Source organism: Dermacentor andersoni, chromosome 9 (assembly GCF_023375885.2).
Source record: "Dermacentor andersoni chromosome 9, qqDerAnde1_hic_scaffold, whole genome shotgun sequence".
In the NCBI taxonomy this organism is placed as follows: domain Eukaryota; kingdom Metazoa; phylum Arthropoda; class Arachnida; order Ixodida; family Ixodidae; genus Dermacentor; species Dermacentor andersoni.
In genome coordinates this window covers 34,774,090-34,788,437 of record NC_092822.1, presented here as the reverse complement: position 1 = coordinate 34,788,437, position 14,348 = coordinate 34,774,090, and the positions used below count along the sequence as shown (strand labels likewise).

Below are 14,348 nucleotides of genomic sequence, written 5' to 3'. Positions count from 1 at the left end.
TCGCTTTAACAGCCGCACCGCAATAGCCGAGAGAAAAGTATCGAGGTGGCCGCCATAAGTTCAGAAACCAATCGAGAAGCACAAGAGGAGCTCAATATTTAGGAACAAAATCTGTATTAGCACAAGAAATAAACAAAATGAACAGCCAATACAGTCTGAAAACAATAGGTTGAAAGTTACGAAGGATAGCAAAGGTAAAAAACGGAATTTTGCATATCTAGTACGCAACTCAAGCTCCAGTCCATGGCCGTCCAGAGGGCCCGTGAAAGAGCGGAGAGGCTTGGCCTCCCGATTCCGACATGGAAGAAGCGAGCGGCGAGCCGGGGGCCCCAACGGGTCTCCACCGGCTAGTTCCTCAGGTCCTCATTAAAAGTTCATTGTCTGTCTGTCTGTTGCAGAGCTGACTTTATTTAGCAGAAAGTAGATAAAAAATTCGTTAAGGTAATGTGACACAATTCGGCAAGTGGCAAGGAAGATTCTTCAGTGCAGTACACAATCTGCGATAACGAACGTTATGGTGCTCCTTTGACACCATTGTCCTCTTCGCTATTGTTGAGGAAGATTTCGAACTCTATCTTTCCGTCTTGGAGGTAGCCGTCATTTTTGAGCGAGGCAGTGTCTATACGAAATTGGAGGTGGAAGTGTTCCAATGAGGGATCATCGCGCTTGCAGTAACAACGTCTCCCACAGGAAGCCAACGAGCGTTCATTCAATGTTACTTTATCAACCGCTTGCACGTGCCAGAAAGGCGGCCAACACATGGAGTCCACCAGCATCCCGTTAAACTCGATCTCCACAGCCAATTCAGATGGAGAACCATTGTAGAACCAGACGGCGATAGTAAAGTACGTGTCCCTCATGTGCCACACCGTAATCTCGGCAAGCTTTTTATTTCCTCGCTGCAACTGAAGGATTTCCTCGCAGTTTTCTAGGGCCATCAGATAAGTCGCCCACGAAATGTCTTCAATCCGCGCGGTTGTCGACAATGCACTGGTCAAATGCCGAACGCCACCGTACAAAGTCTCACAATGAGCAATGACCGGGCTGAAATCAGGCTTCGGGGAAGTTTTCCACGAGTGTTCCAGGTGGACTAAGTGTTCCAACTTTCTTAGTATCAGATCCTGTTCCGAGCGCAATGACAGCGACGTCGACGTGCTGACTTCCTCCAATGTATTTTGCTGAGAAATCAGCTGGTGGGACACGGTGGATGAAATCGTGGCGGCGATTTGTTCCATCTCGGCCTTTAAGTTGTGCTCGCATGCTCCGAGCTCGCGAGTAATCTCGGTAAACCTGGCTTCCTGGTTTCTGGCTTTGTCCGTAAGCCCATTCAACTGACTCTGAATCACTGGCAGCAGCTGGTCGTGGTTGAGACATCCCAACATCGCCTTCATGTCTGCAACGGTCAGTGCTGTATGCTCCGAGGACACTGTGATCGCTGAAGAAACACCGGCCCTGCATCCGTTCACGTAGTGCCTTGGCAGTTCTCTGTGCTGGACTCCCTCGCCGCATCGCCAACATTCCGTTGTGTGAAATGTGCATTCGTTCTCGTAGTGCTCCAGCATGCGGTCCACGGTGGCCGTGTACTCGCAGCCGTGAGCTTCGTTCCAGCAGTACACCTTAAGAGGAAATGAAATAAATAAGTCACACATATTAGTTTTTTAACCGACAAAATATTTTTACTAAAGGCGCGTTTCATCGTTGTCCCGAACTTTTAGCATGTATGTTTACATGAATTTCTGTGAGAACCAGCGCATACGCGAGATCCTTTGTTGCAAGCAAATATGCTCGAAATGAACCAGCAGTATCTGTCGCTGTCTGAACAATAAAGATGCATTAAACACGATTATTAAATCAAAGTGATTCACCTAATTATGCTTCTAAATCGCAAGACAGCTACTCTCACACAAGAGTCAGCCCTGGTAAGCGAGAATCGAAGAAAAATACGCCCATTCTCCAACTATTCTTCCAGCTCCGAACTCATCTACGGGGACAGCAGCATTCTTGTGCGGTGGAGGCCGCCATATGCTTTTCGCTTGCTAACTTGCTACTCAAATAAATGCGGCCACCCCCTAGGGGCCAAGATAGCTGTTATAGGGCGGTTGCGGGGGAGGAGTGGTAGTTGCGGTTGAGGAATAATGTCATAAAGTAAAAATTCGCAGAAATGGTTGTTTTTCAGAAGCAACACCAAATTTTAGAAGAATAACTAGTGAATTTATTTTGTAGTGTACCCGACTTCGTTTTATGATTTCTTAGTGGAAATTTCAGGGCAAACAAGACTGATGTTGGAATGGAAAGCGATTAACTATCACTGAATTATCACTGAATTGTCATTGAAGTGATTAATTATCAGTAGTTCCCCTTTGAGTTTAGCGCAGAAACGGTAACCCCGAAACGCCAGTGTGACGCCTCACATTTCAAAGTATTGCAGGGTGTCTACCAACCGGGAGAACCCTGAATTCTCAGGGATATTGAATTGTTTGGAAATACTCAGGTAAAAACGCAGGGAATTTGTGCTTCTATCAGGGAAAACGAGCTGTAACTTTATTGAAAGGGAACGAAAGTCGCGGTAATGCTGGCTCGAGTAACGGAGAGGAATAACAACGAATCGTCTTTGACGGCGTGTCAACTGAAGAGAGTTGCGGCGCACAGTCATCGGCCGACTTTCCCGACGCGCGCTAATTCGGACGGCTTCGCGGCATCTCCACGTACCCCATAGAGTCAGTGTATAAGAGCGTCTGGAATTTCGAACGCAAGAGCCCTTCGTCATCCGATTTTCCGGACCTTCTGCTGTTACCGCAGATCCATAACGGCATTAATCAAAGGCACTACCACCGCGAGTTTGATTATATCGCCGCCTCGAACCGGCGCTCGCACGCAAAACCGTTGGCAGCCGTAGGCCTAGCTACTTCGATGTTCGCTATTACGCTTGTTGCCGTTTTGCGCCGTGTTTTTTATTGAACGAATTTGCCGCTGTAAACGATGACACCGACGCCGCCTTTGTGATCCTCGCGATTGGCTTCTAAGCTTGGAAAGCACAGCGCGTTGCATCATGCCTGTTTTCGAATGTCAGCTTCGCCTCAATATAGAACCGATCAGCGGTGAAGCATAACTAGCGTAGGAAGGGGCAATTGCCACGGGGCACAGTATGTATTGCTTAAATATACACGCGTGAAAGCCGCCGTCTCCTGCCACAGTACGAGCACCGATACGCCTAACAAGTGTACTGAGAAGCGTTCAGAGCTTTCTCGGACGTGCCTGCGGCGATTTCAGACCTTAAGGGCAGTAATAGACATTGCATTCATTTTTTTTTCCAACTGGCCGATTTTTCGGACGTTTTCAAGGCCCATAGAGAGGGCGAAAAATCGTATGTTGACTATAACTTACCAAGAAGATGCTTCAAATGGTCCGTGGGGCGAACGCGCTGCGGAAAGAACAAGAAAAAAGAACGGACATACGCACTGAGGAATGAAAACGAAAGGAAGCGTGCCGCCGCTTCTTTGAAGGAGCTTAAGATTAAAAAAGAAAGTTTTCGTTGACGCCGAAATGCAGGTGTTCCTCATCCAAACCAAAATAAACTCTTTAAAGCAGTGAAATACAACACGGAGACGTTGTGCGCAGGCCGAGAGTTTGTGAAAAGTCTCGGGACAGTTGAGGTTGACTTACCAGCTATTGAGATAGAATCTCACTTGTGACAAAGTTCGGGCTTCGTACCAATGAGCTTGCTATCAGTTGATAGAAATAGCTCATGTTCGAAAGTATTTGCTTCTGTAGAAGTCCTTTTTATTTGCATTTGAGAATGTTCGACTGGATCTGGGATTGGTCTTACCATTTATTTTCCGAAGACGTTTTATTCGCTGTGCATTTTACTAACCCCTCCCTTCTGTTCCCTTTTTAAATGAAATAAACGGTGCCCCTTACTATTCAAAGTGCATTAAGTCATTTCTTTTTCATGTGCTTACTAGAGAGTGACAGCATTGGGTGACATGGTGTCAGCCAGTCTTGACATAAAACGAAGTTCTCTGTCACTCAGGGAATTTAGCAAGGTGACTTAAGGAAAACCTGGAAAACTCAGGGAATTTGGAAACGTAAACTTCGTAGACACCCTGGTATTGCCTTTTTGTATTTTTTCTTATGTGTGACACTGAGAAATAAGTAAATACTGAGTTCCAAGAGAATATTTCACATGAGCCTACAGTTAGTTTGTGTTGTTCTATTGTGTTAGTTGGGATAGACGCTAAAAAGTACCATTTAGTCAGGGCGAATTTGTGTACTGCTGTGTAGCGATAGTAAAAGGGGCACTCTAATTGTTAGGCGTGCAGATATGCCGCAGCGGAATTATGCGAATACTAATGCTTAATTGCCTACCCCGCCCCCCCCCCCGCCCCCCCAAAAAAAGAAAGGAAATTAAAGTGATAGAAATTGTTTCTTTGCTCCTTACCTTCACGGTGTTCGCTGTTCTGCTAGGGAATTCACAACCCACGCATTCCGCTTTCTCGAATTGCACTTGATCCAATGGACACTGCTCAAAGCCCCCTTCGAGGCTGGCTGCGTGGCAAGATTGGCACAGAGCATGACTGCACGGCAACAGCACCGTCCATTTTGGGATCATGCGGCAGAGGCCGCACACACGTGAACCGGGAACCTCGTCGACGAACCGCGTCGGTCGCCAGTTGACGCCGGCGACGACGTGGTCGCGAAAACGGTGCACCCGTTCCTTTTCACGATCCGGCATGGCGTCCTCTTCAGGCACGAATCCTATGCTCGCACAAGAGCGCGTTGGCTTTTTCTACCGAGCTTATCGCTACTGAGGGGTCTCGTATACTATGACTAGAGTAGCGTCAACGAGAGAGAGAATCAGCTCTGCACGCACTGTCGCATTCAATGACGAACTCTTATCGCACCTTGGTCTCCGCAACGCGGCGAGGAACACTTGCTTCGTTATCGTCGGCGACTGCCGTTCCATACATCTACCGCCGGTTCCGCATCCGCTGGTGCATATGCATAAGGCTTGTTCTGTGGTCACGTGCCCTCGGCCACAACATATATTGCAGGGCGCTCGATCGCGTGCAGAAACGGCCCTCCGCGCCTTCTGGCGTCGCAACCGTGTCGTCGAAACCGACTTCTGCGCGCATGCGCGTCGTTAAGAACGGCCAGCTGCAGTGCAAGTTTTGCCAACCAGTTGCGACTGTGGCGGCAACTTTCCTGGAGCGTCGCCACACACCTCTAGCCACGGCGTGACTAAGCCTCGTCAACTCCCCTAGCTTCGTCTCCCCTACGATGCCTGGTCAACTCGCCTACGGTGCTTGGACGGCCGTTTTCGTCACCTGGGTATCGGGGGAGGACCGAATGTTCAAGAACCGCTGTCGTGCGGCTGCTCAAGACGCACTCTCTCAAGCAGTCATGTTAGACTGATGTACTTTCTCAAACAGTCATGTTAGACTGATATAAATACTGTAAATAAACCCATATTCCTCGTTCTCGATGAGAAGCAGTCCTTCCCTTCATCAACGTGCTCAGCGTGGATAACTTTGACGATGGCATGGGCCAGCTACCTTCTAATTCATGCCCGACTCCAATCTTGACAACGGATCACGAGCGATGGGATTGAACCCCCAATCATAACAGCGTCCCTCCGTGGCGGCAAGCGCAAGGAGAAAGCGCTCTGCGCTTTCTCCTTGCGCGCCGGAGATAACGGGGTACATCCGCGAGGTGCCCCTCCTGCGATTGGGGCTGTGGCGGCTTGGAACGGCACGACTTCGTTGACGTAACAGAAGTCAAGGGTTCGTTTTCGTCTTGGCTGTCTCCTTCTGTAGAGCGTCTTTTTTGCCGCGCTTTTTTGCTAAGGAGATCGCCCCGGGCGTTCGTAAAAGATAGAATGAAAAGAGAGAGAGAGAGAAAGGCAAAGGAAAGACAGAGAGGTTAACCAGAGGTTATCTCCGGTTGGCTACCCTGTACTGGGGGAGGGGCAAGGGGATGCGATAGGTGAGAGAGTGAAGGATTAAAAAAAGAATAAAGAAAAACTACACACACACGCACGTACACACAAACTGTTTCTGTGGGCACTGTCACGTAGCCCGCAAAGGCGTTCCTAGTGTTATGCAGTGCACCGTACAATCCTGTGCCACACAGTGAAGTCACAATCTGTCAGAAAGTTCAGTGTCCTTTAAATACCGCAGCAGCGCCTTCATAGCCGATCGCGCTGATGTTCGCGTAGGCCAGTATCCAAGGATCTTGTTTTCTGTAAGTGGACGCTTGTCCAGTTTGTCTAGGGTGGCTGAGAGGACTGCTCTTTGCGGGTTGAAACGAGAGCACTCACAAAGAAGGTGCGCGATTGTTTCATTGCACCCGCAGAAGTCACAAAGTGGGTTGTTGGACATTCCGATAAGAAAGGAGTACGCTTTTGAAAATGCTACTCCAAGCCATAGACGAACTAGAAGGGTACAGTCACGTCGTGGAAGCTCGGGCGGAATACGGAGTTGTAAATTAGGGTCCAGGGTATGAAGTCGTGCACTTGTGAAATCGGATGAATTCCACTGAGCTAATGTCAGGTCGTTTGCCAGTACGGCAAGTTTTTTCGCTGCGTCGGCTCTCGAAAGAGGAATGGCAACGCAGCTGACACCGTCATGGGCAGATCGGGCAGCTGCGTCTGCTCGATCATTGCCGTGTATGCCACAGTGACTAGGCAACCACTGATATATAATATCGTGTCCTTCGTTAACTATGCGATGGTGTACTTCTCTGATCTCTGCGACGAGCTGTTCATGTGATCCATGGCGCAGTGCTGAGAGTGCACTCTGTAGGGCTGCCTTGGAATCGCAGAAGACTGACCATGCATTGGGTGGTTCCTCCTGAATGAAGTGAAGAGCCGCACGCAAGGCTACCAGTTCAGCAGCTGTCGTTGATGATACATGCGACGTTTTTAGCTGTATTTCGACGGATCTTGTTGGTATCGCCACTGCAGCAGCTGAACTTGCAGATGTGACTGAGCCATCGATGTATACGTGTACGCGGCCACTGTGCACCTCATGTAAAAGTTCTAATGTGGCCTGCTTCAGGGCAAACGACGGCATGTTAGCCTTTTTAGTGATTCCTGGGATGGTGAGGCGTACTTCAGGTCTGTGCAGGCACCATAAAGGTGAGGATGGTCTTGCTGCAGGCATTTAGTTCAATGGCAATGAGGTGCGATTGGCAACAATCATACGACTGATAGTTGCGTGTGGCCTTTCTGCGGGTAGAGCGGCAAGGTGGTGAGAAGGTAGTCGGGCAACGTGGCGAATATGCACTCTGAGTGCGTCGGTTACCAAGTACGTTGATATTGGGTGATCTCGAGCTATGACAATCGTTGCCGCTGTAGACGCACACCTCGGAAGACCGAGACACGTCCTTAGGGCTTGAGCTTGTAGTCCCTGTAGTACACGCAGGTTTGTTTTGCAGGTGTTACCAAGCACAGGGAGGCTGTATCTTACGAAACCGAGGAACAATGCGTTATAAAGCTGCAGCATTGATCGCACCGATGTGCCCCATGACTTCCCGCCGAGAAATTTGAGGAGATGTATTATTGTCAGCAACCTCTTCTTTAGGTACGAAACGTGCGGGCTCCATGATAAGTCGCGGTCGATAATTACGCCTAAAAAGCGGTGTTTACGTGCATTTGCAACTGCTTGTCCGTTAACACTTACAGAATAACGCTGCATTGCCTTCCGAGTGAAAGTAACAAGGCAGCATTTCTCTGAAGACAGCTCTAAGTTCTGTTGTCGCAAGTACAGTGATGTTAAGGTAGCTGCCTTTTGTAGCCGTGCTCGTACCTGCAGTCGTGTAACAGCAGACGCCCAAATGCAGATGTCGTCGGCATAGATTGATACTTGAACTGTGTTGGGCAAGCATCTGACTAGGCCAACGAGCACTAAGTTGAATAGCGTCGGGCTCAACACTCCGCCTTGCGGTACTCCACGGAACGTTTGGAAGAACGAAGATTGGCTACGAGAAGGCGCAGCGCAGCAAGAGAAAGAAAAACACATGACTCGTTGTGTTCGCGACCGTGTGCCATACGTCCGCACCCGTGACTCGACAAAAAATTCGAAGGGTGCTTAAGCTTCGTCTTTAAGAGCGCAATGCGATAGCATTCAAAGATCCCTGACTGCTCCTCACGCTTCCCGGCAGTTGGAGCCTATGTAATCCTAATATCTACGTGGAGAGAGAGAAAGAGAGAGGGGGAACATTTATTTGTAATGAGATTGGGTTACTTCCTCGTAGGTTGGAGCCCTTAGCTCAGGGCCCCATTGGCTCGCGCCACTCCGCGTGCCTGCCGGATCAGCCGTCGCTGCTCTTGCGCGTCTGAGCTGGTCAACGCAGTCTCCCAGTAGAAGGTGAAGGAATAGAGGAGTAACCCGGAGGGTGTGGGCACTCCAAGGTGCAATGATATACTGTGGGCTTTGCTCCACAATAGGGAAAGTATGATGGATATTGTGGGGAGTGGAACAGGTGAAGATAAGAGGCAGGCAAATGAATTAGTTTGAAGCTGTTGCCACGCGACGGTATCTTCTCAGTTAAGGGAATCACGTGGGGGAGGGAAGCGTCTGCTGGTATGTCTGCATTGTAGAGTTTTAAGTGTAGTTCAGTGGTTCTGTCAGTGTGTCGTCGGGGTTCGACAGCTCTTCCAATAGCGCCCGGTTAGCGAGCTCTCGGGCAACCGCATTAGCGTGTTCATTACCATGGAGAGAGGCGTGTTCAGGGGTCCAGACGATACGCACCCTGTGTAACTCACTGGGGTGTAATGATGTAAGGATGCGGTGTGTGTAGGCTGTTAACCTCCCTTGTGCCAATGTCCTGCAGGCGGTCTGTGAATCAGTGACGACTGTGATGGGTCCATCCGGTGCCGGCATGGTTGAAGTGTGTACGATGGCTAGGGCGATAGCAGCCTCTTCCGCCGTGCCACTGTCCACAGTGTTGAGGGTGGTCGAAGCCCTCAGAATGTCTGTACTATGTAGTACGACTAGACATAAGGCACGTTTCTGTGGGTAGCGGGTCACGTCGGTGTATAGGACTGGTGTGTTCGATGCGCCATCGCCAAAGAGTCGAGCCAGGGCTTGTGCTCTTGCCTTTCTTCGGCCTTTATGACGGTCAGGATGCATATTCCTGGGGAAGTGGGGCCACGTCAATTTTATTGCGAATGCTAAGCGCAAGAAGTGTGCGGTTTTCCTGTTGTGGTTTTCTTGGTGTTTGGTATCCTAGCCGGAATAGAATGTGGCATCCTTGCATTGTTCGTTGCAGACGTTGCAATTGGCTTTTAAGATGACCTTGGTTCGCGGATAGTGCTGTGCATCCCCAGTCGTAGTCGGAGCTGCGTAGACGCATGTTGGGGTAGTCCCAGCGCTGGCTTTAGTGCCGTACGGAGGAGGGTGTCCATCTGGTGCATCTCAGTCTGAGTCAGATTGTGATAGGGGAGGTGATAGGTTAATCGGGTAATTATGAGGGCTTGCACAATTCGGAGTAAGTCTTATTCTTGGAGTCCTTGTCGGCGGTTTGTAATGCGCTTTATCATGGGCGTTACTTGGGTAAGTTGCCGGAGCATGTGTAGGGTTTGTGTGGCCTTCCCGTTGTGTTGTATGTGAAGGCCTAGTACACGTAGTCTGGCTACCCTTGGAATAGCGTTGCCATTGAGATGCAATGTGATGGCTGGTGGAATATCGGCCTTATTGCGTTTTCTTGAATACAAACAGGAGCTCCGACTTCTCAGTTGCGCAGGTGAGTCCTCCGGCTGTTGCATACTTTTGTACTATATTTACTGCTTCCTGTAGTGCGTCTTGAATGGCGCCGTCTAACCCTGTGGTCACCCAGTTTATAACATCGTCGGTGTGTAGGGCTTGCTGCACGTTCAAAAGTTTGTCGAGGACCAGTGGTAGGTTCGCCATCACCACGTTGAACAGGGCACTTGAGAGAACCGAACTCTGGGGAGTCCCTCTGCCGGAAAGTTTTTCGATATCCGACCGAATATCACCTTGGCTGATGCTGACTGTGCGGTCAGATAAAAAGGCTCGGACATAATCATAGATATGTTTTCCGCATCGGAAGAATGCAAGATTGTTTAGAATGAGGTCATGTGAGACGTTATCGAAGGCCCCTTTGAGGTCAAACGCCAGCATCGCTCTTGTTTCAGCTTTACTTGGACTATCCATAACATCCTGCTTAAGCTATAGGAGTATGTCCTGCGCAGACAGACCTGGTCAATAGCCGAATAAGTTATTGGGGAAGAATTGGTTCGCTTCGAGGTGAGGTTGGAGGCGCATTTGATTTTAGAGGGACAGCGGTTTCCCGGCTTTCGGAATTAAGATAATATCGGCGTGTCGCCATTCCTGTGGAGGCGTTCCGTTTTTGCAATTGTTGTAATATGCAATGAGTTGCCGTAAGGCTTGATTTTCGAGGTAGCGTAGCAGTGCATAGTGAATGGCGTCTGCTCCGGGTGTCGTGTTACGTCTTATGCCGTATAGGGCTGCCCTCACTTCTGTCTCTCTAATGTCGCTGTCCAATTGGGTTTCTTCCTCGTGTGGATAGTCTGTATCTCTGTTGCAGTGTTTGAAGGAGAGCGTCACCATCCATTTGTTCTTTGTGGATGATAATGCGGACGGTGTTGGTTTTGTGCGTTTTTGTGTGCGTTGGGTTGAGCGGTGCTCTGAGGAGGGACCACGTTTTGGAAGTACTTAGGTGCCAATAGGGTGGTCGCAGAGGTGGTGCCAATTGTTATTAGTGAGGCCAGTGGCGTATTCTTCAGCTTCTGCTGTGATCCGGGCGATTGTTTCAGCCTGCGGTTGTGCCGCTGCCTCTTCCATCGTTTGGTCAGGTCTCTTCGAGCATCGCAGAAACGGAGCAGATGTCTGTCCACATCCCGTGTCTCCGTTGTTGCAGTAAGTTGCTTAGTAGCAGCTTTAAATTCTGCTTGTAGCTGTTGCGTCCACTCGTGTAGAGATTGCGCGTCGTGTTGTTCAGATTTGGTTTTGTTGCGCTGGAAATCGTCCCAGTTCGTTATTTTAATTGGGCGTTCTGGGGTGCGTATGGCCACCAGTTGGACTTCTGTGGCTAGAATGCTGTGGTCACTGCCCAGATTCTCCATTAGGTTGTTCCAGGAGCATTGAGTCAGGCCTTTGACCATTGTATGGCCGGAGCAGGTATCCGTGCTTACGCTGTTGCCCATTCTGGCTGGTGTGTCAGGTTGTGTCAGCAAAGTGAATTGATGAAGGTTCATGGCGTGGCCTAGACGGCGGCCTTTTGGAGTTTGTTTGGCACCCCCAAGCTGGGTGGGACGCATTGAAATCTCCCAGAATAATCAATTTTTTTTCACTTGTTTACTGGTGGCCCCAAAAAGTTGTCCGAAGTCATCTCGTCACGATTCAGGTGCACTGTAGATATTAAGTCAAAACAAGCTGGTTTGATATCCATTCTCAGATACAATTGCTAAGAGCACATGCGGAATATGGGAGCTGTGGAGCGTGTGCTCTATCACTGTGATTTGTTTGCACGCAAGGGTGGCAGTTAGTGGTGGTTTGGTGGTGCCATGCTTATCGGTACCTGGAAACGCTTGCCGCGAACGGCTAGCTTTGTGGTAGAATCACGGCCTCATGCGTGGGCCGCGATGCAGCAGAGGCGAGCGCCAGCTGGAGTTAATTCAAGGAACCGGGTGCGCCGCTCCGTGGCCCCCAAGACGCCCGTCGCGCCGGCGTGCGCAAAATGGCGCACGCCGCGGCCAGTCTGTGAATGCCGCTGCCGGTTTGTGTGTGTGAAGGGGTTTGCTTGAGTTTTCGCGTAGCAGAATTATGTTTTCTGGTATAGTCAAATTACAATACCAGAGCTATCATGTCATATCTGTAGGCTATGCGCATGTCGTAGCTTACGATTTTTCTGCGTATTTTAGCTGGAGAAATTCAATAAGTTCACTCAATGCCTTGCACCATATAGAAGTCCTGGGTATACGTGGTTGTGAAATCTTTCTGCCGATGCGACACCGGACGCAGGATTTCCTGCGACACGGGCTCCCTAACGCTGTCGCGTTAAAACAATCCGCAGCGGCGCGTGCCAGTTCACGCTTCGCATAGTTGTGCCCGTCGAAGCCGCCACAGCGTCAGTCGTAGCAGGGCTACCTCGCGGCTACTCTCGGATATCGCCGGCGCGCAAGGAGGAAGCGAGGAAACATGTACTGAATAAAAAAGAAACATGAATAACACGATAAAATATGAATAACGCGAATAACACACGGCATGAAAACCGGCAAGTTCGGTGCAGTCTTGTTTGCTTGCCGTAACGCGGCAATCACTGCATCAGTACGAACTCCACAGGCGCACCCGAACGTTTTTATGCATACCTTTTTTCCACATCGAAACGCAGTTTTGTGTATAGGGGTTGACCTCCGTGCTTTCCATCCGGAAATAGAACCGAGCAGAATAATAAAATACACAGAAGGGTCGCGAACGGCACTGTTATGCTGTTATCGCTGGTCCGCAGCGGAGCCAGACATGAGGCATACTGTCGCGCGCCTTACAGCAACAAAACGGGTACCCAACCGATCAAGCTTGCTGTGCAGGAAGTCCTTTCTGTTTAAGGCCGCCATATTACAGCGTGCTTTCTCAAGTGCCTCCGGAAACTTCTACAGCCTAATGTACTCCACACAAACACTCACTTGTGTCTCCATGAACATCGATCGCAGGGCTCTTGCATGAGCAGCTTCGTCGTTCGCTGGTTGTTGCCGCAGCCAAAGCCAGTAGAGTATACCTCGGAGGAAGGACACTTGTACATACCGATCACCCGTTGCGGTAAGAAGACGTCTAACGCAAATAGCTCAGCAGATGCGGCAAGAATACGTTTCAAGACATAGCAACATGCCAACGTGAATTGCAGGTGCTGCCATTTCTGCCCGTCTTCCGCTGTCCCCACGAGAAGGCACCACCTGGGGACTATTCTGTAGATGTACACCTTGTGGACATGTCCATTTCATCTGCTGCTGATTTGCTGATTGGCTGTGGACGCCTGTCTTCTTTAGACGCATGCCCCGGCCCAGCCGATGAGAACTTCAGCAGCAGACGAAATGGACATGTTGTAAGAGTATGGGCAGGGCATCTAAAAAGTTGTAGCTGGCCCATGCCGTCCTCCAACTCATCCACCGTAAGGACGTTGTTGAAGGGAGGAACTCGTTCTCAACGAGAACGAGGAGTACTGGGTTTATTTACAATATGTACATGAAGAGTGGTAAACGTTACATCCCATCAGTCCAGTATGAGTGAAGTGAAGCACAACGAGGGGCCGAGAAAGGTCTGCTTAAAGACACTTTGTCCTTCCTAGATCCCTAGACCATGGAAACTGCCGTCCAACTTTCGTCCAATCGAAGCGTCCAAAGTCGTCGAAGGACTCGCGTTGAGGGCGAGGATTCACACTCTCACTCCAGCACTTTTGTTTACTGCAGACGCAGGAAGGAGGGTGGATCTTTGTAGACAGGGGTTGTCACGCTTGACTCAAGCTGGCCTGTCTTGGTTCCTGGGACGACACCGCAGTTAGCTGGAGCTTCTTGCTCCAGCTAACTCGACTGCCGAGTTTCTTGCTCCCATTACTCCGTGAAGGCGACAGTGAACCAACAAAGAATACTCCGTCCGCCAAACCTGCCTCGCCTTGCTGGCGCCGGTAGCCTTTCCGTGGGAGACGCATTTGTTGTCTTCGCGAAGCGAATAGTCGCAGTGAGGCTGGAGAGACTAGCAGTTCACTACCCCCGCCGGGCTGTTGTAACAATGTCCACTAGGTGGACACTTACATAATACCCCCCCCCCCCCCCCACACTCGTTATCGATGATAGCGGCGCGGTTTCTACACGTTGATGCCTTATGCAGATGGCGACCTTGCTTATGTTGAAGCAATAGTCGGGAACGAATTAGGTTGACTTGTTTTCCTGGACCTAACGGAATTATCGTCACTGTTAGACATCTCGGCATATCCATGCCCGAGCCTTCTTTCCGCACTCTGAATAACCAAGACGACGTTGGCGTTACGGTGCAAATGGAATAAGTGAGAGCGTATACGCAATGTAACGCGCCTACCCGCTGTGCAATGACCGGACCATTTGCGCCGCGTGATTGATGCGATGGTAAATGACCTTCCGCGCAAATATTCTTTCATTATTCCGTCCGCATTTTCGACGCAATTTTGCCCCTCACAACGGAATTCTAACGCAAGCGAATCCCGCGTTACCCGAGCTGAACAGTAGGTCGGTTAGAAACCTGATACAACCTGATTGATTGATTGATTGAAAACTTTATTGTTCCACCGAGCTGGGGGAGCCCACCTATTAACCTACACGTGGGTAGGGGGGGAGG

General features: G+C 49.9%; 1 protein-coding gene across 1 annotated transcript; it reads right to left on the bottom strand.

Moving 5' to 3' along the window:
- Positions 1–405: 405 nt before the first annotated feature.
- Positions 406–4,739, bottom strand: LOC129383725 (uncharacterized). Its single transcript, XM_055068395.2, has 2 exons — positions 4,439–4,739; positions 406–1,616 (listed from the first exon to the last, which is right to left on the bottom strand). The coding sequence occupies exons 1-2, from the start codon at positions 4,730–4,732 to the stop codon at positions 513–515; spliced, it is 1,398 nt and encodes a 465-aa protein (XP_054924370.2). The 5' UTR covers positions 4,733–4,739; the 3' UTR covers positions 406–512.
- Between the last annotated feature and the right edge of the window lie 9,609 nt (positions 4,740–14,348).